We start from the raw sequence: 25,270 nt of genomic DNA on the forward strand, positions 1-25,270 counted from the left end.
CCTCAGGATTCAAGGGTACTTAATCTCCCAACTTAAAACGGACACTGGGCGTGTTTACACAGGAGCGAAGGGAGGGGAAGGGGCCTGAGGTGACGTGTGCAAACACACCCTGTGGCGTGTTTTAAGTTGGGGAAATAATTCCCCTTCAATCCTGAGCGCCCCTTGGGGCTTACTAGCCCACCAGGTGTTTCCAGTAAGCGCCACTGCACTGCGTTTCAGATAGGTGGTGCAGGCCGTGCCCCTTTTTGCACCTCTCTGCAACGTAGCTCTGTGGCACTTACTGGAGGTACCTAGTGGTCTACTTGGACCCCAGGAACCCTCAGGATTCAAGGAGACTTAATCTCCCAAATTAAAACGGACACAGGGCGCGTTTACACTGTGGTGAAGGGAGGGGATGGTGTAGGAAAGTGGCTCTATATATAGTGGACCAAAGTAAAATCAGCCGAACTACGAATTCCGATTTACTCACCTGTTATCAGGAGAGACCTCAGTGCTGCATCTTTGAGCCCAGTACTGATCCTGAAAAGTAATTCTAACCATACTTACCAGTAACTTGAATTTCCTTCCATAGGCTAACATCGACTGGTTTCACCTGGAAATTCTTCTAAGTGTGGAGTTTTGGAACTTTAAAATATTCACCTAAAATCCTCCGAACAACGAATTCCGATTTACTCACCTGTTATCAGGAGAGAACCCAGGTCTACATCTTTTAGCCCAGCACTGACCCTGAAAAGTAATACTAACCGTACTTACCAGTAACTTGTATTTCCTTGCATAGGAATCCATTGTCTGGGTTTCACCAGAAAAGTTTCTAAGTGTCGATTTTCACAAATTACAAATATTCCTTAAAAATCACCTGTATGACTTAAACGCATTCTTTCAACTGTTTACAGGAGCTGCACCAGTGCTGGATCCATGATCCACCACTGAGTAAGAAAAAGTCACGATAACACTACTTACCTGCTAAGTGAATTACCTCCCATAGAATAACATTGGTGATTCTATGTGAAAAAGTTTCTGTGTCAACTTTTAAAATACAATAATATTCCTTAAAAATCACTAGTGTAACCAAAACGCTTTTACTCAACTGTTTACAGGAGATGTCTCAGGACTGAATCTAGGATCCAGTCCTGTGGTTAGAAAAGTAATCCATAAAGTAACTAATTGCATTTAACTAGAAATTCACATTGAGCTCAATGTTGCATTGTGTTTGAAATTGTGTTGCCCATTGCAACAAGTGTAACTACTGTACTTAAAAGTCTATTGCCTATTTGCAAAGTATTTAAACTAAAGTAATTCATTCTGAGAAAGTATATTTTGTAATGTAATGTATAATGTAATTATAATGTAATTTAAAAAATAAAATATCTAAAAATAAATAGTTTAAAAAATGTAGTAAATCAGTATCAAAAAAATAAATATAACAATTAATACATTTAAAAATTGTCATTTACGGGGGAGGAGCCAAGATGGCGACCGGAGCAGACGCTTGAGCGCCCGGCTCCGTCGGCCCTTGGCCTCGGACTATCATCCTGATAACTATCCTCGCCGATTTTCGAGGTGCACCGTGTGCGACGACGCGCTGACCGCGCCGCCGCTTTCCCGGAGTCTTAGCCCGCCCGGATGCCGGAGTTCCTGGTGCCTTTGTTCTTCGCACTGGACCCCTGCTCTATTGTGGCCTTGGCCGGCCCCCTGGAAGCTCCGCAGTCACCGGACCCGCTGGCGCAAACCTGAGCCCCGCGGTCCCGATCCCGCCTCACACCACGGACTGTCGCCAGATGAGCCGGGGGAGAGACGCCCGGACACCTCCTGCACCCTGCACCTGACGGGCTGGAGCTATAGGGTAAGCCCCGGTGTGGCGGGTCTTCTGGCCCGCTCTGTGGACCGCGCTGTGGGAGGCTGCAGACCCCCTTCTTCTATCGCCTAGTCGGCGGCAAAGAGAGCCCGAGGGAGGGGAAGCGACTGTTGGCTTTCACCTGTTGCGGCGCAGACCTGATGGGAATTGCCTCCTTGTAACGACCCCCCCCTGGCTACTGCACCGTTCAGCGGTAAAACATGGCGTTGATTGCCTGCCTGCTGCTGGGGGGTGATGCTCCGGTCTCGCCCGCTACCCGCCTCGCCCTCCCTCTACCAGACTCTAGCTCCACAGTGCCGTCCCGGATTGCTGCCGATGTGGGGGCGCAGCTTCCGCTGACATGCGGCTCCGTTCTGGCTGCCCTGCGGGACTTTCGTCTGCAATTGTGTGCTGGCTTGCAAACGCTGAGTGAGCGGTTCGACTCCATACTGTCGGCTGCGGGTCGTGAGCGCCCCGTTTGTTATCAACAAGACATGGGTCTGCCGGTGCTTCTGTCCTCTTGCGGGGCCGCAATGACTGTGTATAACCGTGCTACGCTGGTGTCTGCAACTGGCTTTCCCGGCATCCAGGATCAATCGCTCTCCTGCTCAATTGCGGATACTTTGTTTCCCCGTTCATCGCTGCCTGCCTTGTTGTTGCCTGCCCCACCGCGCCCGCAAGAGTATCCAGCTGAGCGACACCTGACGTCCTCGAGGAATCGTTCACGGTGGCCTACGGCTTCTTTTATGTGGAACTCGTGTACTTTACAGGCCAGGTCTGGATTTTATATGGTGCACAAGGGGACCTCAATAGCCGATCGGCGGCCATCTTGTGACTCTACTTCTCCATCTTCTCCCCAGCGGCCATATTGTCTTTGTCTGCACGGGATGCGGGGCCTTCATGTGGGGGCTGGTCTAATCTTAAGCCCGCGATCGGGCCAGGGCTAGGTTGAGTTATATCACCATGGTTTCACGGCTGGACTGGACTCGGACTGGAACTGTTTGCATATGTTGTGCGCACTCGTCGCGAATTGTCTGCCTTCATTTAAATTGCTGTGACACGTTATCTTCACACGATCGCTTTTGGGTATAGTGGGTTTTCAGTGTGTGGAGACGTGGCTGGCCGGTGGTCCCGGGCGCTCCGAGGTTACGTGGGGCTCCTCCCCGCTTTCTTTCTTCTTTGTTTTCTTATTTTCTTCATTCTATTCCTACTTTCTCTCTTGTCTATATTTCGGGTTCATTGGGCGACAGGCACTATGCTGGGGGGGGGGCAGGCCGTAGCCTCCGCATTGGTGTAGGGTGGGGGGGGTAATTCACTGTTTTTTTTAGTTCTATGGGCCTTTTTCTTCTGTCTCTGCGCTATACTTGTTTCGATTCGGGGTCCGGGTGTGGGTTGGATTGAGTGGGGGCGGCTTTGGAGGGGTGCGTATTTACTCATGTGACTATCCTGTTATCTAACTGCACCGCCTCACTGTCTGAGATTTTCTATGGTCGTTTTAATGATGCTGCTGCTCTCCTGTGTGGTGAAGCCATCTTGCGGACTCGAATCTCCTTGGTTCTATCCTTTACTGACTTTTTTCTCGAAAAAATTATTTTAAAAACCTTAAAATTAACCTTCACTTCTCCTTCCCCTGGTGTCAAGGATCTCTCCAGTGTATACCTCTTGAATCGTAGCTAAGCTTGATCATCAATGCACAAGGGATGTAATGTTTGACTCAGTGCTTAACCGTATTGTGGCCGGCCGGATGGTTGTAGGCCCGTATTTGTTCTTTTACTATGCACAAATAAAGGTTTTTAAAAAAAAAAAAAAAAAAAAAAAAAAATTGTCATTTACAAAACCTTTGAAATTCACTGAAAAAACCATAGGTTTCAGGCACGTTATAGTTAGAAATTAGCATTTAAAAAACCTTAGAAATTCACTGAAAAAACCATAGGTTTTAGGTGTATTATAGTTAGCCGGACATTTCACTCGTACAAAACCATAGAAATTCCTTTGTTATAGTTAGTTCTACTAACTATAACTCGCGCGCCCACAAGTTGATGATGTCACATATTACATCATTCATGACATGGTCAGTGACATCACTGATGAGATCACTGATGACATCTCAAATGACATCACTGATGACATCATCCACGTGACAATCAGATACACCTCATCATACACTAGTATAACCTTTCATCACTCACTGTAAAATACAGAGTACCTTATTTGAATCCATTGACACACCAATATAAGTTTAAAAAAACCCACTCAGTGATTCCTAAATCTACACACACATCTAAACACTTACCTATAAATTCATTCATACAAGCTGACAAAGATTAATAGAACACTATCAAATATACTTAAACACCTATATTGACATTACACACCAGCACACATCCTATTCACTTATGCAGTTATCCAACTCACTTATGCAAACAATGGAACATACTTACATTTAGTCAGCTTCACACTTATACAAATGCCTCCTTTACTTATTCATGTAGATAGTAACTCATACTTAGTGTGTTATAAAATCATTATTACAAGTATACAGTTATCCATACAGTCACTCATATAATCTCTGAGTGTTATGTATGGTTACTTATATACAAAAACTGTCACACACAGTGCCTTTTATTTTTCTACTTTGTTGGACATGTACGATTGAGAGATATATTTGCACAACACCACACCCATAAAGATATTCTCTCACGCAAACAACCGTTATAACATGCAGTCTTACCCTCATATATCGACTGAATCAACTATTCACACCTCTTTGGGCAGTCACACACCCCCCACCGAACCACACACATATTCACTATCCCATACAAATACTCAGTTAACTAATCAATAACTAATATAGACTTTCACGTAGCTAGTAACCAACTGGTGCAGCAGTTTACACAACAACTGACAAAGTGATACAGATATTTACACAGTTTAGTCACTATCCAAAATATTTAGTGAGGCACTATAAAATACTCAAGTAAACAGCCAATCACACTGCTACTAAATCCTCCATCCAGATATTTATATATCCACTCATTCATCAATGCAGATTGCTATATATATAATACATATTTAAATAACTAACCAAACCACATTCACTGGGTGATGTCATCAGTGATGTCATTTGAGATGTCATCAGTGATGTCACTGACCATGTCATGAATGATGTAATATATGACATCATCAGCAGTGGATTGCGGGCGCGTGAGTTATAGTTAGTAGAACTAACTATAACAGAGAAATTTCTATGGTTTTGTACGAGTGAAATGTAGTTTTTTCAGTGAATTTATATACACATACAAATTATGGCAGAGCCATTCAGTACATTATGATAAAATGGCAGTATCCACCTGTAGTTATAGTTAGGGTGACCAGAGATACGAACATTTCAGATTTTTGTCCCTTTATAAGTTTGCGCTTGTTTCACAATTGTGCCTGAAACTTCATCGATCTGCTGCCCTGTTTCATTTTGGGAGGCTGAAAGTTTTGTGTTGTTTGGTCAAGGGGATGAAAGAAAGCAGGGGGGGTCCCAAAATGGTTTTCAAATCCAGTGTATTTTCCATTGTCTTTTGTATTTCGCATAGCGCAAAACTGTCAGCTACATTTTTTGTAGAATTTTGAAGCATTACATATTAGGGGTGATTCTGTGGGGTACTGCAGGTAAGTAGCATAAGTAAATATTAAGTTCCAAAGTTTTTCAACTAAGTGATATATTGTAGCATAATACTACTAAAGCATGTAAAGTTTCAGATTTACTCCATGAATAACTGAAAGACCCGTTTATGGCCACATGCTAGTGGAAACCAATAAACAACTACATAAAAAATAGAATACATCTAAATCTGCACAAGTTTTCTTTGCATGTACTGTGGCACACAAAATAAAACTGGTCCAACAAGCCAAACAAAAACCATCTTATCTCTGTACCCCTATGAAACAAAATGAAAATTTGCCCGAGCAGTGAGCTACTCAAACTACTATTTGGAGGACATGTGGCCTATTATGGAGAAAAAAAAATCTCAATTTCTATAACAATAATAATGATTGCCTTTCATTCACTTTGGCCTTCGTAAGTAGTGCAATCCTTCTAAAAATAGCAAGCAGGTCCAAAAAATAAATTAGACTGCATATACAAAGTTTCATAGTCACTACATGATAATTAAACCCATTTATGGCTGCATGCTAATGGAAACCTATAAACCAATACATAGCATGAAGAATACATCTTAATCTACATCCATTTTCTTTGCATGCTTTCTAGCTCACAAAATAAAACAGTGCCCAACAAACCAAACAAAAGCATCTTCCTTATGTACTTCTGTGCCACAAAATGGAAAAGTAAAAACAAACTAGACTGCAAATGTAGGGTTTCAGAATTACTATATGAACAACTAAAAGACACATTTATGGTGGCATTATTATGTAAACCAATAAACGAATACATAACAAATATCTTAGGAAGAAAGAAATCACAATCAATCTGATTGCCACTCTATAGTTATAGTTAATATTCCCAAAGATAGGAATGTTTCAAATATTTTCTCTTTAATAACGTTTCACCGCTTTGACAAATCAACACAAAACTTTCCAGACCGATAGCATTTTCTACATTTTGAGATGATATGATTTTTTAAGTGAAACGTTAAGGGGGTTCAAGGAGAAAAGGAGGTATCAAAACGCGTTTTTCCACCAATACATTTTCCATAGACTATTGTATTTGACAAACAGGTTTAATGGATTTCCTTGAAATGTGGCAGGATTATACATTATGGCGCAGAGAAGATGCTTTTTAGGTACGGCAGTTAAGTAAGGTAAGTACTTTTTAAGTTCTAAGACATTTAAACTAAGTGATATCCGTTATTGCAGTACTTTTAGGGAATTTCACAAAAGTTTGTGAAACTACCACGGTACATGGCTATGAACTTTAAAAAAATATATATAAATACATTTTACCTACTTATTAACACTTTAGCAAAGTGGTAATAAGTAGATACCTACTACTTACCTCTATCCGAGGCCCTAACACTGGACACAGCTAATGTGTAGTAAAAGCAATAAACTGCCTTTTCATTCTCAAAAATCAGTCATTACCCTAGTATATACTGGCTTGTCATGTACCACGGTATACTGCTAAGTTATCACAGTATACCATGGCCCAAAATATAACTGAGGCCTAGCTATATAGTACCCTTGTGTCACTCATGGTGTCGCATGGGAAATACAATACTTAAGTCAGATTTACAAAGGAATGCAAGACCACCATGTATTGCCCTGCAGGGGTTGGTAAATCTGGAGAAATGCAACGCAGCACAATTTGCTGTTTGGCGTTTCTCTGCACATCATAATCTACACTGCTGCTACATTTGACCTATATCCTTATGCCACGCCACTGTAGCCACTCCACTATACTCTATTCCACTCTACGGCCCTCCACTGTACAAGACTCAACTCTACGCTAATACACTGTATGCCATTCCAGTCTACGTCACTCCACTGCACGCTACTCTACTGGACACGACTCCACTCTATGCCATTCTACTGCATGCCACTCCACTCTATTCCACTGTATGACACTCCACTGTAACTTATTCCACTATATGGCACTCCACTGTATGCTACTCCACTCTACACCACTCAAGTGTATGGAACTCCACTCTATGCCCCTTTATTCTATACTATTCGATTGGATCCTACTCTAATTTACACCAATCCACTATATGCTATTACACTCTAGCCAACACCACTGTATGCGACTCCAGTCTACTCCATTATACGCAACTCCACTGTACGCTACTCCAATATACACTATTACACTGTACGCCACTCTTCTCTATGCCACTCCACACTATTGCACTGTACACAACTCCACTTTATGCCTCTTCAGTGTACACCACTCCACTGTATGTCACTCTGCTATACACTACTCCACTATACGCTATTCCAGGCTACGCCACTCGACTGTATACCACTCCATGCTATGCTATTCCACTCTATGCCACTCCACTTTTTGCCACTCCATTTTACACTAGTCCACAATATGCTATTATTCTCTACCTCCCTCAACTGTACATTTCTTCAGTCTACACCACTTCACTGTATGCCACTCCACTCTATTCTACTGTACCCTATGCTACTCTACTCTACGCGACTCGACTGTACTCTAAGGTATTCCACTATATAACACACCATTTTATGCTATACACTGTATGCAACTTCAATCTATGCCCCTCTACTGTATGGTATTCAACTCTAGCCCATTCCATTGTATGCTATTACACTCTACTCCACCCCACAATACACCACTCCAGTCTACACCACTTTACTGTATGCCAACCCACTAAACGGTACTACACTGTATACCATCACATATGTGGGAGTGGTTGTGTGGGTGTGTGAGTGGCTGTGTGGGTGTGTGAGTGGGTGTGTGAGTAGCTGTGCAGTCTGAGTAGTTTTGTGAGTGGTATGCGAGTAGTTTTGTAGATCTTTGAGTGGTTGTGCGAGTGTAAGTGGGTGTGTGAGTTGGAGTGATTGGCTGTGAGGTTGGCTGTGTGAGGGTATGTGTGGGTCTGTGAGTACAGTGGGTGTGTGAGGGGCTGTGTGTGTCTGTGAGTAGTTTTGTGAGTCTGTGAGTGGTTGTGTGTGTGCAACTGGGTGTGTGTATGAGTGGGTGTGTGAGGAGCTGTGTGGGTATCTGTGTGTGTGTTTGAGTGGTTCTGTGAGTGTCTGAGAGTGGTTTTGTGCACCTGTGAGTGGGTGTGTGAGTGGCTGTATGTGTGTCAGTCATTATTGAAGTGGGTGTGTAGGTGTGTGAGTGGTTTTGTGGGTCTGTTAGTGGGTGTGAGAGTAGCTGCATGGGTGTGAGTGGATGTGTGAGTGTTTGTGTAAGTGGCTGTGTGAGTGAGTGTATGAGTAGTTGAGTGAGTGGGTGTGAGTGATGTGGATCTATGCATGGGTGTGTGAGTGTTCTGTGGGTATAGAAGTGGCTGTATAGATGTGTGAGTGTGTACATGGGTGTGTGTTTGTGAGTCTGTGAGTGGTTTTGTGGGTCTGTGAGTGAGTGGCTGTATGGGTGTGTGAGTGGTGTGTAGGTGTGTGAGTGGCAGTGTGGGTCTGCAAGTGGGTGTGTGAGTGGTTTTGTGGGTCTAGTGAGTGGATGTATGTGTGTGAGTGCTTGTGTGCATAAGTTGGTGTGTGGGTTTGTGAATGGGTGATTAAGTGGTTTGTGGGTCTGTGAGGGGATGTTATGAGTGTGAGTGGTTGTGTAGGTGTGTGTGCGCGAGCGAGTGGGTGTGTGGGTGGCAGTGTGGGTCTATGCTTGGGTGTGTGAGTGGGTTTGTTGGCCTGTACTTTATTTATCTCCCGGGAACCGCATATCTCTCTCTCTCTCTCTCTCTCTCTCTCTCTCTCTCTCTCTATATATATATATATATATATATATTCACTGAAAAAACCATTGGTTTCAGGGATGTCGTTATAGTTAGAAATTAGATTTAATAAAACCTTAGTGTGATGTGCTCAAGGCCTCGTTGGAGGCTGAAACGCATAATGGCGGGGGTGCGGGCATTTCTGGAATAAACCTACACTGCACTGATTTGGGTCCGCGTTTCATCTTTGCAATTGCTGGTGTGGCGAAAAACTCTCACCAAATGCCCTGAAGCTTTTGAAAGGAGCCCTCAACCACGTTTCCGACCTCGCGGTCCATTGTCACCTCGTTGCAGCTCACTCCTCATTGCTGTAACATTTCTTTGAAGTTGCCGACGCGTTTCGAGGCATCACACGCCTCTTCTTCTTGGGCAGAGTTAAAACATTGATGGCTCACCTCAGATTCATTTTATGCGCGCCATTAGTGGGCGGGGCCTAGTGCAGTATTTGGAAAGGCATTATAGGATTTGTGGTCCTTGATGGTGAGTATTAGTAATTTACTATAGTAGTTTCAATGTCTTATTAATTTTTGCTTTTCTTAGCGAGCTCTTTTGGTGCCACAGCTGAGCCTATGTACTTGCCGTGAGGGGAACGGCTTTCATCGGGGGTCAAACCTTCATTGAAGCATAGCGCTTTCTCCCGTTGCCGTGAGGGGAACGGCTTTCAAAAACTTCAAATCCCAGCATCCCTAGCCCCGGGCGCCTGCCATCATCATCATCACGCAGCGCCGGGGAGGGATTTAAGCACAGCAGGAGCCCCGCAGCACGGGACGCGCCCGGGTGAAGCCCGGGCCAAGGGCGGGTCCGTCTGAGGCCGTCCGCGGCCGAAAGAGGCCGGGCAGGGCCACACTACTGACAGTCTTCCATCCGGACTTGCCATATCTTTAAGGTATTTCAACAAAGGGGATAACTATTTAGAATTGAAACCTTGTTATTGTCGTTGAAAACCAAAATTGTTTGGCTATAGGATTTATATATCTAATTATCTACTCCCGCTAGTGTTCAGCGCTGTTTAAGTCTGCAAGGAGGAAATATTACAAATAGCGTGAGCTTCCTACCCTGCTTGTAAACATGAAAGGGAATGGAAAAAATAATAAAAATCCTAAGTCCACCACTTCCCACCCCATGACCAGGTACCAGACAACAACGACACAACCCCTCCCTAGTCTTACAGCCATTGACAAAATGCTTCAGAAAACAATTGGGGTGGTGGCAACAGCCATAGAAAATACGGAGAGGCGATTGTCAATCACCCCTGCTAATCTACCTCTCCAATATGTGGAGGATTCTTCAATTGCTATCACTAATCCCCCTGATTTCAATTCCTCTCTTATGTGTTCCTTTGCTGATTTGCCCTGCGCCCAGCCTGTTCTTAATGAATCCAATGCTCCAGAGGCTGCTAAATCACCGTCATATTCTGCAGCCAAAAAGGTGTCTGCAACTTACCCCGCAAGCAGGAAATTCAGGATTGGGAAAAGAAAAGTCACTAAGAAAACTACGCCTCTAATTGGTCCCACACTGGCTGATGGTGGCCCTTCTCCTTCGTCTTCTATGGGGGCACCCCGTTGGGCTACCCACCTGCTACATGACTTTCAAGCTCATATGGAACAGATACTTGGCTCACATTTTAAATCTTTGTCATCAAGGTTGGACAGACTAGTCTCTACTATTAACAACGTAGGTCTAGGGAGAGCTCAGCAGACTAGCTCACTAGAGAACCCTAGTACTAGTTCTGTTTCCAACCATGAAAATCCCCCTGTTAGTAAAAATATTCCATCTGTACCCCCTCAGCAAACCGCCAAGACTACTACTGACATAATTACATCTTTGTCTAGGGATACAGGCATCGGTAATTCTATACCGCAAAGGGGGCTACTGAAGTGGGGGTAAAACGTCTGGATGAGCAGATACAAGCGAGCAGAAATACTGCTAGGGAGGGGTCTCAAATTGTGCTGCCCTGTATAGATCTCCCACCAGAGTCCCTACCATACGTTGTGGTGTTTGCAGGTGTCCCTCCCTTAAACCAAGGAAAAAATGAGGACTATTTCGAACTAAAAAATAAATGTGTACATTGGCTTAACTCCAATAGGCCTCTTCCTTATAACATTTCTGGTGAAATATTGGGCGTAAGAAGAGTAGACTGGATTGGGACTGCACCTAAAACCATCGCAGGAAATTGTGTCATTATCAACTTTAGGCACACACTTGCTGTAGATTATATCTGCAGCAGGGCACCAACCAGGTCTAATACCCAAATTATTCCTCTACACCTGTCGTATTTCTACCTGGCATTCCAGATAAGAACAGGGCAGAATAGAGGTGTTTGGTGTGAGGGGGGCAAGAATATTCTGCAGGCCAGAGTACAACAGGGAATGACAACTCAGGAGGACTGGCGCCAAACTACCCCCCTACTCTCACTATTCCCCCAAAAGAACAGGTTTAGTATGCTGGAAGAGGTTGATTGACCATATGTGAGTCAAAGCCCTGTATCACATATTGACAACATTTTGAGTACCCAAATAGCGATAGTGGTGGGTAATGGTGGGAGTAGTACCCCTGAACACGCATTAATATTCCACTCTTTGATCATGGACGGGGAGGGATGAAAGTGAGAGAGATTACTGAATATGTGGGGGCCCCTCTTCCAACTGAGGCGCCGCTAAGAGATGAGGTAAGGGAAATGATTTTAGAACCTAATATTCGAGTATGAAGAATCAGCCCTAACCAAAACGAGGTTGATCCACCGGCTAGTAATGGGGTAGAGGACGGGAAAATAAAAATTCTGTCCTGGAATGTGGCCGGGATGAAGAATAAATTATCCATACCTGAGTGGGGCAATTTCATAGGCAGGCATGATATTTGTTTGATGCAGGAAACATGGGCATTAGAGGAGAATGTAAGGACTGGTGTGCCACTTTTGACATCTTGGCAACCACAAGGGGCAGAGGGAGACCTTCGGGTGGTCTGACAACATGGGTGGGTACGCATTTGGGCCCCCAGGTAGTTCAAATACCAACTAGCTCCCCTGACGTCCAATGTGTACTTTTAACACTTAAAGATATGTCACAGGTTGCCATAATAAACATCTATTCTAGACCAGTTAAGAGCGGCCAAGAATCTGGCACCATTGATATCCTAAAGCACTTTATGTTGTCACTTGACCCTGCAGTTGCTCTATTAGTTGGAGGTGATTTTAATTGCCAATTTGAGCCCCTTGAGAGCTCAGATATGGGAGAGTTGGATGATGAGGACCAGTTCTGGCATATTCCGGATCCTCAGATCCCTCCTGTTAGAGCTTGGACCCCCCTGGTCCTCCAAATTAAGTCCTTCTCCCTCGCAATGTCCTTAAGGGCCTGTAATGGGAGGTTGAATTCAGATCGCCCGGGGTCAGTCACGTTTAATAGACAAGGGAAAACTTCCATCATCGATTATATATTGATGGAAACTAGACATTGGGATAAGCTGTTGGAGTTTACAAAATACCCTAGACATGATAGCGATCACAACGCCCTTGTCTTAACTCTTAAACCGGGAAATTTTGGGTTAACAAACCCTGCCCCTGACCCCAATGGGATATTGCTTCCCTTGCTGATATCTAACAATAGGCGGAGGGTCAAATGGCCCCATTTCCAGAACTCCCCTGTTAAACTTGCTAAAATATATCAAATAGTCATACCGTTTCTTACTGACATGGGGAATATAAGCGAAGGTAACTCAAGTGTTGATCCCCAGGGTACCCCACTGGAAATCTATAAGCAGTTGGTTGCCAAGCTGGTGGATGTGTTCAATCCTGTGGGAAAAGACAAATGCCACCAGGATCGGACACATCCCTGGTATGATGCCCCCTGTAGAAAAGCAAAAAAGGACTTGCTTTCTGCAATAAAGGATGAAGATGGAGCCAACATTAAGAAATTCCGCCTAGAGTATAAAAAGGCCATCCTTAGGGGAAAGAAGGATTGGGAGGAATATAGATGGGAGGAACTTAGATCAGCTCTCTCTCGAAGCGATCCCAAGGAGTTTTGGGCTATTGTGAGTCTCGGTGTGAGTAGGGGAGGTTCAACCCCAACTCCAAATATAGCACCCCGAGTGTGGGAAGCGCATTTTGGAGCACTATATGGTCATTCGGGTGAAGATACCACACTCCTTTCTAATCCCGACTTACTTTTGGAGCATAGATCGGTGTGTGGGACTGTCCCGGCCTTCGGCGAAACTGCGATCCGCCCTTTGCCTGCCGTCTCTGAGCCCCAGCAGGAGTATCGATTGCTGGGGTTTGCGGACGGAGTGAGGACTCCCTGGTGGGAGGCGAGTCCCACTTGGATCTGCCCAAGGTCATTACCTTCAAGGAAGTAGAGACTGCAATATCAAGGCTACTACCTAACAAAGCTCCAGGATTAGATAAGATGCCCGGGGACCTATTTCGATCCCAACCTAAAATATGGGCACCGTACCTGGTGGTTTTATTTAATTCGATCCTTATGGGGGCTGACCCACCAGATACCTGGCTAGGAGCGGAGATTGCCCCATTTTCAAGAAAGGCTGCCCGCTAACCCCAGCAAATTATAGGCCCATTAGCCTTTAAGATACCTCCCAGAAATTAATGGGTCGAATTATTTTAGACAGAATTCAAGGGTGGATGGAAGAAAATGAAATATTGACCACACTACAGGCCGGGTTTAGGTCGGGTATTTCAACTTTAGATCAAATTTTTCGGTTGCAGGTCCTATTTTGGAAAACGGTGAGAGTGGAGGGTGGTAGCCTCTACCTCATCTTTGTTGATCTGCGTGCCGCCTTTGACCTCGTCCCAAGAGAAAAGTTGTGGAAAGTTTTAGCAGACTTGGGTCTCCCACCCTATCTGCTGAACATTTTAACTAGACTCCACAACCGTAATTTTGCCCAAGTTAGGTGTGGGAGGTACGGCGATCTGTCTGCACGCTTTCCAGTTAGGAAGGGTGTACAAGGGTGTGTTTTGGCCCCAAAACTGTTTAGTCTTTACATCAATGGTCTTGTGGACCATTTAGTTGATGTAATTGACAACGACGCACCCAGGCTGGCCACCGGCCGAGTGCCCGCTCTGATGTTTGCGGATGACACTTTGTTGTGATCCAAAACATCATCGGGCATTCAGCGTACTTTGGACGGCTTTGCAGCATTCTGTACTGCTCGTGGATTGGAGATAAACTTGGATAAGACCAAGTTTATGATTTTCAATCCCCCGAAGCAGACCCGTCCTAACCCCATTCTCAATGGTTCTGCGCTTGAGAGAGTTAAGACTTTTGTTTATCTTGGGATCAACTTGACGGATAATTTTGGCTGGGATTCTCAAATTTCGAAATCAACACGCAGGTTGTCCCAAATCATGGGGGGGATTAGCAAAGTCCAGCGAACTTCGGACTTTAAACCGGCAGCTCCGGTTATAGAAATATATCGACTACAAGCTAGAACGGCCTCATTGAATGGAGCTGAACTCTGGGGCCATAAAAACATATCTAAACTCCTCAGGGTTGAGCAGGGCTTTATGAGAAGCCTTTTGGGTCTGCCGCTAAGTACACCACTTATTCCTTTGCGATTTGATCTGGGGTTGGAATCAATCGAAGACTTAGCAGCTGTACGGCCCATGCTCTATTGGAAAAGACTCTGGTCAGTGCCTGAACTGGCACCATACAGAGAGGAATTCCTAGAGGTTTGGGCCCTTATAAAAAATAAGAATATTGCGTGGTTACACCACATTAAGATTCTCAGCACAAGGATAGGCCGGATCGAGCTCTGGGAGTCCCCGGAGGTGTCCTGCCTAGGGATATCTAAATTGGAACTTATAAGTCAGCTGAGACAACAGAAATTACTTGCCCTACATCGATCAAACTCCTTGGGGAGACTTTCCAAGGAGTTCCTCTTAGTAAAAACTGAATCGCGAGCAGAAGTCTTTTTAGACGTAATTTATCCACCTCTTGCGAGGAAGCTGTACATACAGTTAAGACATGGCAGCTTACCACTCAGGGCATTTACCCACAAATGGGCAAAATCAGAAAATATTGCTTGCCCGGCTTGTAATTATAACCGAGAAGATGTATGCCACGTTATGTTCTTCTGCCCTGCTTACTAATCGATAAAGAAACATTGGTTGATTCCACTATGTAGGAACCTTGGGTTTAGACACTGTATACAGGCATGCAGGGTTTTAACATATGACACTCACCCCCCCATTGTCTTTGCTGTCTCGTGTTTTTTACTTGGTATGTGGCAAAGAAGGAAACGTTTTGGTTAAATATTGCTGCCTTTTATTGATCTTACTCTTTGATAACTATATAGTTTAATTTGTTTTTAACATTATATCAACTTGCTGTTATTTATTGACTGAACGATTTGTGCATTTTTGTATGTATTTTATCTGCACTTTTATGGTCTTTGACCGAAATAAAGTTATCAAGCTAAGCTTAGCCTTAGTAGGCACAGCGATGAGGGGCCAGCTTTTGTGCATGAAACGTGGTGCTGTGCGGAGTCGATCCATTTCGCTCCACAGCCTTCGTATTAACGAATGGTGCAGCTTTCCACGGCCAGGCTGCCGTGACAGTAATTTTATTCACCAAATGCCCTGAAGGTTTTGAAAGGAGCACTCGACCATGTTTCCGACCTCGCTGTCCATTGTCACCTCGTTGCAGCTCGCTCCTCATTGCTGTAACATTTCTTTGAAGTTGCCGACGCGTTTCGAGGCATCACACGCCTCTTCTTCTTGGGCAGAGTTAAAACATTGATGGCTCACCTCAGATTCATTTTATGCGCGCCATTAGTGGGCGGGGCCTAGTGCAGTATTTGGAAAGGCATTATAGGATTCGTGGTCCTTGATGGATAGTATTAGTAATTTACTATAGTAGTTTCAATGTCTTATTAATTATTGCTTTTCTTAGCCTTAGTAGGCACAGCGATGAGGGGCCAGCTATTGTGCATGAAAACGTGGTGCTGTGCGGAGTCGATCCATTTCGCTCCAAGCCTTCGTATTAACGAATGGTGCAGCTTTCCACGGCCATGCTGCCGTGACAGTAATTTTTTTCACCAAATGCCCTGAAGCTTTTGAAAGGAGCACTCGACCACGTTTCCGACCTCGCGGTCCATTGTCACCTCGTTGCAGCTCGCTCCTCATTGCTGTAACATTTCTTTGAAGTTGCCGACACGTTTCGAGGCATCACACGCCTATTCTTCTTGGGCAGAGTTAAAACATTGATGGTTCACCTCAGATTCATTTTATGCGCGCCATTAGTGGGCGGGGCCTAGTGCAGTATTTGGAAAGGCATTATAGGATTCGTGGTCCTTGATGGTAAGAATTAGTATATATATATATATATATATATGTTCACTGAAAAAAACATAGGTTTCAAGGACGTTATAGTTAAAAATTAGCATTTATAAAACCTTAGAAATTCACTGAAAACAAACACAGAGACTAATTCCCCTTGAGTCCGGACGGTCCCTGGGAACCAACTAGCCCACCAGTTACCTCCAGTAAGCACCACAGAGCTGCATTGCAGAGAGGTGTAAAAAGGGGCATGGCCTCTGAACACCACTCTGCAACGCTGCTCATGGCACATACTGGAGGTACCTGGTGGGCTAGTTGGCCCCCAGGCACCCTCAGTATTCAAGGGAAATTAATTTCCCAACTTACAACGTGCCAGGGGGCGCATTTGCACAGTGGTGAAGCGAGGGGGCGGGGCCTCTGCAGTGATGCCGGCTTTCTTTTTTTAATTTTATTTTACAAAGGGGGCTGTGTGGCCCCCCTTCTTTTACATTAATTGGGGCCCTGGGGACTCCATCCCCCAGGGCCTGCTCTTTTTGTTTTACATTAAATAAAACGGGAAGGGGGCTGCGTGGCCCCCCGTACAAGGCCAATTTCGGCCCGGGCACCCCATCCCCCGGGGCAAGTCCACATTTTTTATTTTTATTTTATTATTTTTAAAGGAGGGGAGCTGGGTGGCCCCCCTCCTTAGGCCTCTAGTGGCCCCGTGTACCTCATTCCCCGGGGCTGTGCCTCATGTTTTTTATTTCTTGAAGGGGGCCGAGTGGCCTCCCTCCTGGACCACTTCTGGCCTCGGGGAACCCATACCCCGGGGCTGGCCCTTTCCGTTGGGGACCGTGGGGGGAGCCCGAATGCCCCCACAGTCCCACCGGCTCCCCGCCTCCTATGGGAGCCGGCATTGCTTTCCCACACAGGGAGCTGCTAACATACAGCTCCCTTTGTGGAAAAGCAATGTGGTTTGAATTTTGTAAGCGAGAGCAGGAAACCTGCTCTTGTTTACAAAATCCAAACCAGAGTTTGCTATGATAGGGTGGGAGCCGCACGGCTCCCACCCTGCCATAGCAAACAGCAGTGTCCCGGGGTGGGCACCCAGGACACCGAAGGAGCTGGCCCTGGGGGGTGGCGGTCCCCAGGGCCATTAAGGTCTCCTAGAGGGGGGCCGCACAGCCACCCTCTTTTGATTTTCAGAGCCCCGGGGAGGTGGTGGTCCCCGGGTCGTGACGGGGGCTCATGCCCTCCCCACACATTTGTCTTCAATTAAATAAAGCGCCCCAGAGAGGTGGCGGTCCATGGGGCAGCGTGAGTGGGATTGGGACCCCCCCACGCATTTATTCAGTGCCCCCAGGACCTGGCCCACCCGGGGGCTTAAATAAAAAGAAGCGCGGGAGCCTGCGCTTTTTTTTTTTAGTTTCTCGGACAGTTTTGCGACCACAGTGCGAATTCGGCAGATTTTAATTTAAAAAAATAAATGCTTTTTTTGGCCCTGGAGGTCCATGTGGGATCCCCTGAGCAGGCCTAGGGGGTCAGGGTGTTTATACCCTGCCCCCTTCTCTTGTTTTTTAAACTTTATTTTACTGTTTTCAGATGGCTGCCAACACTTCCTGGTTTGGAGTGTTGGCAGCCAATTAGACTGTAGCTCATGGTCGGGAGGGATCGCGAACCATCCGCTGCCCTAGATATCGATATTTTTTCTTTTTCTAATTTCTCAGGAATTATTGAACGGATTTACACCATTTAACAAAAAGGGCTCTTTCTGAACCAAGGGCTACTTTTTTGCCTAATTTGGTGTAATTCCGTTCAGCAGTTTGGGCTGTAGCTTTGTCTAAGGTTTCCTATGGAAAATTATATGGAGAAACCCCCTTATTTCTTGGCCCCCGCTTGATGAATCACCCCAAAACTTAAGAGACAGGAGCTGACCGGAGCAGGCCACTAGTTTTGAAAATTTCTCGAAGATTCGTCAACCGGCGCCAAAGTTATTGGGAAAACAAAAAACGCTTTTCCTATGGAAGCTAGGTCCTAACTATAACTACCTACTGGCGACGGCCGGTAAGTAATATAGATATATATAAATTACAAAAAACACCCTTTCTGGACCAAGATCTGGCTTTCTAACAAATTTGGTGTAATTTCATTTGGCTGTAATTGTGTCTAAAATCTCTATGGGAAATTGCATGGGGAAACGTACTGAAGAAACCAAAAGGTTAAAGTAATGTTTTAGTTAGTTGAATATGTGAATATGTCAGTTACAAAATTGATGTTTTGAACTAAAAAAACACACAAATTCACCAGAGCAAACTATAACTTACACCCCCGCCGTGCACTGCTTGTGACCTCACATATTACATCACTCATTACATGTTCTATGACATCATTGATGACATCACTGATGACATCTCAAATTACATCATTTATGACAGCACTGTAATCATGACACCTAACTATATTGTTACTTTAACCTTTGTCTTTTCAATCAATTTATAGTTTTTTTAACCTAAAGTTCCCAAACATAAAGCCATCCCCCTGTCACATATGGCCTATGGCCCTGCATTCAAACCCCACAGGCAGCAACCGCCACACTGCAACTTTGAACCCAGTCCCTGTGGCCAACCCCTCGCAGGCAGCTAAGCCTATGGTGCACATGGCCTTTGGCTGTGTGCAGGTGGTAGTTGGCGATAGGGCTTGGCCCTGTGGCCAACCCACCCAAAGGGTGCCAACCCACGCCATGCATAGCCTTTGAACAGCACAATCCTGGAGTGCGATTGCTTTGTGTCAGGATCTAAGGACACAGCGTTCTTCAATTTTAGACAGGTTCTTGCACTCATAACTTGCACCGGTCCCATTTTCGTGGACGTAATCAGATGGTTGCAAGCCATCCTTCGGTGAATATGAATATATATATAAAACCTACTGGCTGTCACTAGTAGGTAGTTATAGTTAGGAAAAGCAGAAAAGCAGGAGGAGCCAGCCCCCATCATGGCCACTCGGAGCTGATGCTCCGCGGTGAACCCTCTATCCACCTTCCTGAGCTGCGTTTCCCAGCACTGTTTTCCCTCCTAAAATAATTCCGCAACTGGAATGCAGAAGGATCACCTGGAGATCAATTTTTCCCTTCTCTGATCAAGCATCGCTGAGATATCAGACGCGACGTCCCTGCCAGTGAATATGCTAAGATGGCAACCGGGGAGCTGTGAGAACACGCCCAGTGCCGAATGAAGTGCACCGTGATGCCGCCGACCTCCGTTCTTTCCAGCAAACAATGCCCTCATCTCGAATTGTCTGCTGAACCCTCTGGGGAGATTACGCCGCATTGTGCAATTTCGTTTACCTGCTCTGCTTCTGAGGTATGATTGCGGCGGGTGGGGAAGGGGCACTCGAGTCGGATCCGCAGCGTCCCCCGAGACCGGACTTCTATCGGGGTTGGAGCCCGCAGCTGGAGGTTTGGAGTCATTGACTGTCTACACGCAATACCCTCTGAGTGAGCTGATTCATTAACTTCCACCCCTAGGGAACCTTTTTCCTTTACCGATGCTAGCGATCTCTGCCTATGACCCTTGGGAGCTCGGTGACCCTGATTCCCTGGTTGAGGATAGAAGGCTCTACTCGGCGTCCTACCACTCCCCTAGCATCACTTTTCGATCCTGAGGTGCCCAAGGCCCCCTTACCATAGTGTTCCTGGACAAATGCCCAACACTCAATACTGCTTCTGGGATTGGGGCAGATCTGCATACTTCGGAGCTGTCTCTACCACCTCTCCTCTCATGGGGTGAGCTGGAGGATGAGGCGGACAGCGCTTCCTAGTAACACCGGAACTGTTGCCGTCGATGGAACTTTGACAATGCCCCATGGGTGGAAACCGAAACTGTTTGTACTTACCTCAGAGTCCGAATACCCTTGGCCGTTGCCCAGTGAAGCTGTCCTTTGCAGCTATTGAGGAGTCTGGCTCTGGTTCACCCCTCGGCCGCCACCTACCCAGCCGGACATAGGACATTGTTTTTCCACGGTTCTTCTCGGTTTTATCTGTCTTTCACTCTGACTGCTTTGAATGCATTGTTCCCCCTGAAGGACTTTCCCCCTTCCGGTCTGCCTGACTCTATCGGCTTTACCCTCCCCTGTTTACCATCCCCCCTACCGTTCATTACCCATAAGACGCGTGTTCTTGGTTATGCTACATGCTTATTCTTATGTAATCTCATGTTTTTTCTCCTAAGCCTATACTTGTAACTGCAACTGTAACTGATATAATTTTAGTACACCTGTAACCCCCTGATCTTCATGTAAAGCGCTCTGATACCTCCGGATCTATCTAGCGCTATATAAAACTTTGCAAATAAATAAATAAATAAAGGATCTGATTTCTATTAAAAAGCTGTTTTTGATTTGCAATAGCTTCAGTGTCGTTTGACGAATCTTCACAACATTTTCTAAGCTTATAGTACACTTACCTCAGCTCCTATCTTGAAACTTTCGGGGTGATACGTCAAGTGGGGGCTGAGAAAAAGTTACATGTAAATTTCCATAGGAAACGTTAGACATGGCTACAGACTGAACTGCTGAACTGAATTACACCAAATTTGGCAAAAGGGTTGCTCTTGGTTCAGAAAGCACTCTTTTTGTTAAATGATGTAAATCCATTCAGTAGTTCCTGAGAAATGTAAAGATAACTCTGGCCGCGGTGGATCCACGAACCCTCCCAATATTGTGCTTGAGATCATATTTAAATTTTCAGCGGGAGTTGCGGTACATCCGCGAACCCGGGTAAAAAGTTTATTCTTTAAAACAAAGCGTGGGTTGCCGCGCTTTGTTTAATTAAGCCCCCGGGTGGGCAAGGTCCCCGGGGCAACAAATGATAATGATGGGGGCTCCCGCGCAGGCCCCTGAAGCCCTGGGGACTGCCACCAACCCGGGGCTGAATCACTGACATGCTGAGGGCCAAGCGGTCCCCCACAGCCCCGGGGATCGCTACCTCCATGAGGCTATTTCAGAGATAGGAGGGGGCAGTGTGGCCCCCTACAGGAGCCTTAGATGGCCCTGGGGACAGCCACCCCCCTGGGCCAGCTCCAGCAATAACCCAGGTTGCCCACCGCCGAGACATTGCAGTTTGCACAGGGATGACGGGAGTGCATTTTGCATTTCAGATGCATTTCAGATGTCATCAGTGATGTCACTGACCATGTCACGAGTGATGTAGTATGTGAGGTCCTAAGCAGTGCATTGCAGGGGGCGAGAGTTATAGTTAACACATGTAACTATAACAGCAGAATTTCTCTGGTTTTGTATGAGTAAAATCTGACCCTAACTATAACATCCCTGTAACCTTTGTTTTTTTTGTGGATTTCTGAGTTTAAAAAAACATTATATTTGCCAACTATAATGTCCTTGTAACCTTTGTGTTTTTCAGTGAATATGTAACTCCACTGTGCAGTTATAGTTAAGTCAGACTTTCCATAGGAAGAGCGTTTTTTGCTTTGCTAATAACTTTGGTGCCTTTGACAAAAAAGAAAAGTTCATCCACCTCAGCTCCTTCCGGGTAAGTTTTAGGTAACCATAGGAAATTTTAGACAGGAGTACAGAAGAACACAGCTGAATGGTATTACACCACATTTAGCAGAAAGCTAGATCTTTACTTAGAAACCATTTTATTTGTGATTTGGTGTAAATACATTCAACAATTTTTGAGAAATTAAGGTAAAAACAATTATCAGTATCAGATAATTGGAACAAGGAGGCTGGGCAGGGGTACCTGACCTTTAGCCCTTGTAAAGACGGGCTCCTAAGGAAACCCCAGCAGCCAAAGTATGTATTGTTTAGACTGCCGGTCCCACAGTACTCCAGCAGGACCCTTCAAGGCTTCCTGCAAAACCCTGCAGGAGTCCCATGATACTCAGCGATTCCCAATCCTGCCGTCCCGCATGAGCAAATAAAACACCGTTTTTTTCAAATGGTGGGTGGGTGTTTGTGGGGAGTTTTGCCACCGTGAGAGATTGGACACCTGTGGGTGGGTTGGGCTGACTTTGTCCATGCACGGCAGGGGTTTGGCGGCCCGTTAGGGGTTGGCTACAGTGACTGACCCAAGACCATACCTGTCCACCCCTCCCCCGTCGTCGTGCATGGAGGGGGGTTGGCAACCCGCAGGAGGTTGGGCCAGACCATCTCCTCTGTTAAGCAATATGGAGTGTCAATCAGCACAAACATTTCTTTAAGACAACTATTCATGACAAGCAGATAATTCACTCACTAGTAATGAGCAATCTAGTACAGTTGACCGTTCTGCTTTTACTCCACTCTAGGTACTTTTTAGCCTTATGTTTTATCTCAAAATGAACCTACTGATTTGGAGAAAAACATACTTTCATACATGTGTTTGCATGTTTGTGGATATACCTATTATGTATATATCATTTATAGATGTTCTTTGAGTTAACTTTAGCTAAGGTTGCTTTGTACACATAATGGCTTGACTAACCAAAAACGTAACTGTTGCAATGCAACATGCATGACACAAAACGTGAAAAAATGAAAGATAAATAACAACTCCCAACTCAGGCATGCATAGCTCATGACTTTTGGCTGTGCACAGTCAATCCTAAGTATAGGCTGTGGACTGTGGTCATGCTCTGCTCCCATGTTTAATGCCTAAAAACCTCTATGTCCAGATTTTGGTCATATGCAGCAGTCACTGGACGCTGGCAGAACAAGATTCTATGAAAACTAGAGGTGGTAAAATGCACACCTGTGTACTCCATGCTTTTCTGCTTGACCGCTCCAGAACCATAGAGGCGTGAAAGTTTGCTCCGCAATACGCCCCACTGCGCTACAGAATCAACTAACATGTTTGGAGCAGGTTAATGTTCTAGCCATCTCTTGTGCTCGAAACTCAACTGTGTCTTCTTTTACCAGATGCCATGGCCTGACCCCACTGAGCATGCCCTTTGTCTGCGCTCAGCTGGAGTTGTGGCCTTTGTTACTTAGTTGTTGTTCCCCTGAGCCCCTGTAAACAACCTTCTTCTGTGTGCAGTGACATTGGATGGTAGGCATGGCTAACAACCACATCCTGCTCAATATATTCATGTCCTTGATCCCACGGCGCACAGCCCTTGCCCATGCACAGCAGAATGAAGTGGCAAACAAACCTCACTAGGCAGCCAAGAAAACAAAACGAACAAGATATAGAGACCATACAGCAGAAGGGAACGCTAGCTCATTTAGGTAGACAGCAAAAGGGTGGGACAAACTGGATGAAAGCAAAATCATTTGTTATACATTAAACAGTCATTGTGTTTTTCCCAACAGTTCCTGAATCGCTGTCCCTTGACCTCCAGTCTGCTAACTCCTACCTGGTCATCTCAGAAGATGGGATCAGTGCCAGATACTCGTATGCCTCACATCCTTCTCCCGACAGCCTGGAGCACTTTGATTTCTGCCCCAGCGTGCTTGCCTCCGAGAGCTTCTCCTCAGGACGCCACTACTGGGAGGTGGATGTAGGAGACCGAGCAGACTGGGAACTGGGCGTGGCAGAGGAGTCGGCCAGCAGAGATGGCTGGATCATCATCACCCCTGAGAATGGCTACTGGACCTTCGGGCACGTGGCCTGCAGCACGGTGGGTGTCTACCTAGACTATGAGATGGACCAACTCTCTTTCTACGATGCAGAGACATCCAGACATCTCCACACGCTTGCAGGATCTTTCACCACAAAGCTCCATCCATTCTTTTTCCCTAGTGCTGATTCTAGTGCTAAACCTCTGCGGCTTTTGCACTCCGGCTTTTAAAGGGACATGCGCTCGTCAACAAACCAGCAGGCACCTTTGTCAGCTCCAATGGCTTCCGCTTCCGTTCTTGAGATTGTGGCTAAATACGGTCAGTTTAGATCAATCTTAAATCAAGGGAGGCAAATGCCTATCCCAGGACACCCGTGAAAATCCGACAGTCTTAGAATTGAAAAAAAGTGATTACAACCTAATTCGCATGTTTATTTATGCAACTGAATGCACAAATGTGTACGGAGAAATGTCATTTTAGGTCTGGCTTGACAGCACAGGTGTTTGCAAGATCTATTGTTACCAATTAGGGCCAGATGCATCAAACAGTTTTGTCCATTCTGTGTCTAGGGGAAAATGTGTTCATACATCTGGCCCTTGTTTACCTGTTGTCGCCAAATATATAGAATGGGCTTTTACTCTACCCAGTAGTATTACTCTCACATCATGATTATGGCTGTGATCATTCGACGTTCTGGGAAGTGTTTTCATTGGAATACACGAAGGACTGTTCATATCTGAAAATCACACTCAATCATCCCACTGTTTGTCATTTCCAGTTCCTTAAATACCATTTACGTTCTATATACATAGCAATAATTGTTTGCTACTTCAATAGCATTGGTAAAGCCAATACGGGAGGCCTTAAAGCGTGAAACAGAATTTGTGCATGCAGTTCAAACATGTAACATTTGTGCATGCCTGTGTGTGCATGCATTAGCTCATTAAAGTAAGACCTATTGGCTTTGCCAGTGCTTTTTATTTGCTTTTGTTTCTGCAGGTGGTAATTATATTTCCTATTGGAGCTATATGTTCTCCTATACTTCATCAGTTTTGAAGATGTTCTCTTCTCTTTACCACCTGGAAAGTTATTTTCTCCTACCCTTGTCAGGAGTAAACCTCCAATTATTTCCAGTATGGTAACGGGTACAGAAAAATGTGTGAATCCCCACAACACTGGAGTTTGAACCTT

At 45.3% G+C, this 25,270-nt stretch overlaps 1 protein-coding gene across 2 annotated transcripts in view; it reads left to right on the top strand.

The window, feature by feature from the left end:
- Positions 1 to 25,047, top strand: part of LOC146869234 (nuclear factor 7, brain-like) — a 148,530-nt gene extending 123,483 nt beyond the window's left edge. For both annotated transcript variants that reach the window (XM_085645269.1, XM_085645195.1), the window contains exon 7: positions 23,831 to 25,047. In XM_085645269.1, coding sequence (XP_085501395.1) covers positions 23,831 to 24,309 — 479 coding nt within the window. In that variant the 3' untranslated portion in view covers positions 24,310 to 25,047. The remainder of the gene's footprint in view (positions 1 to 23,830) is intronic.
- The last annotated feature ends 223 nt before the right edge of the window (positions 25,048 to 25,270 follow it).

The sequence above is a fragment of the Triturus cristatus genome, chromosome 1_1 (assembly GCF_964204655.1).
Source record: "Triturus cristatus chromosome 1_1, aTriCri1.1, whole genome shotgun sequence".
Taxonomy (NCBI): Eukaryota; Metazoa; Chordata; class Amphibia; order Caudata; family Salamandridae; genus Triturus; species Triturus cristatus.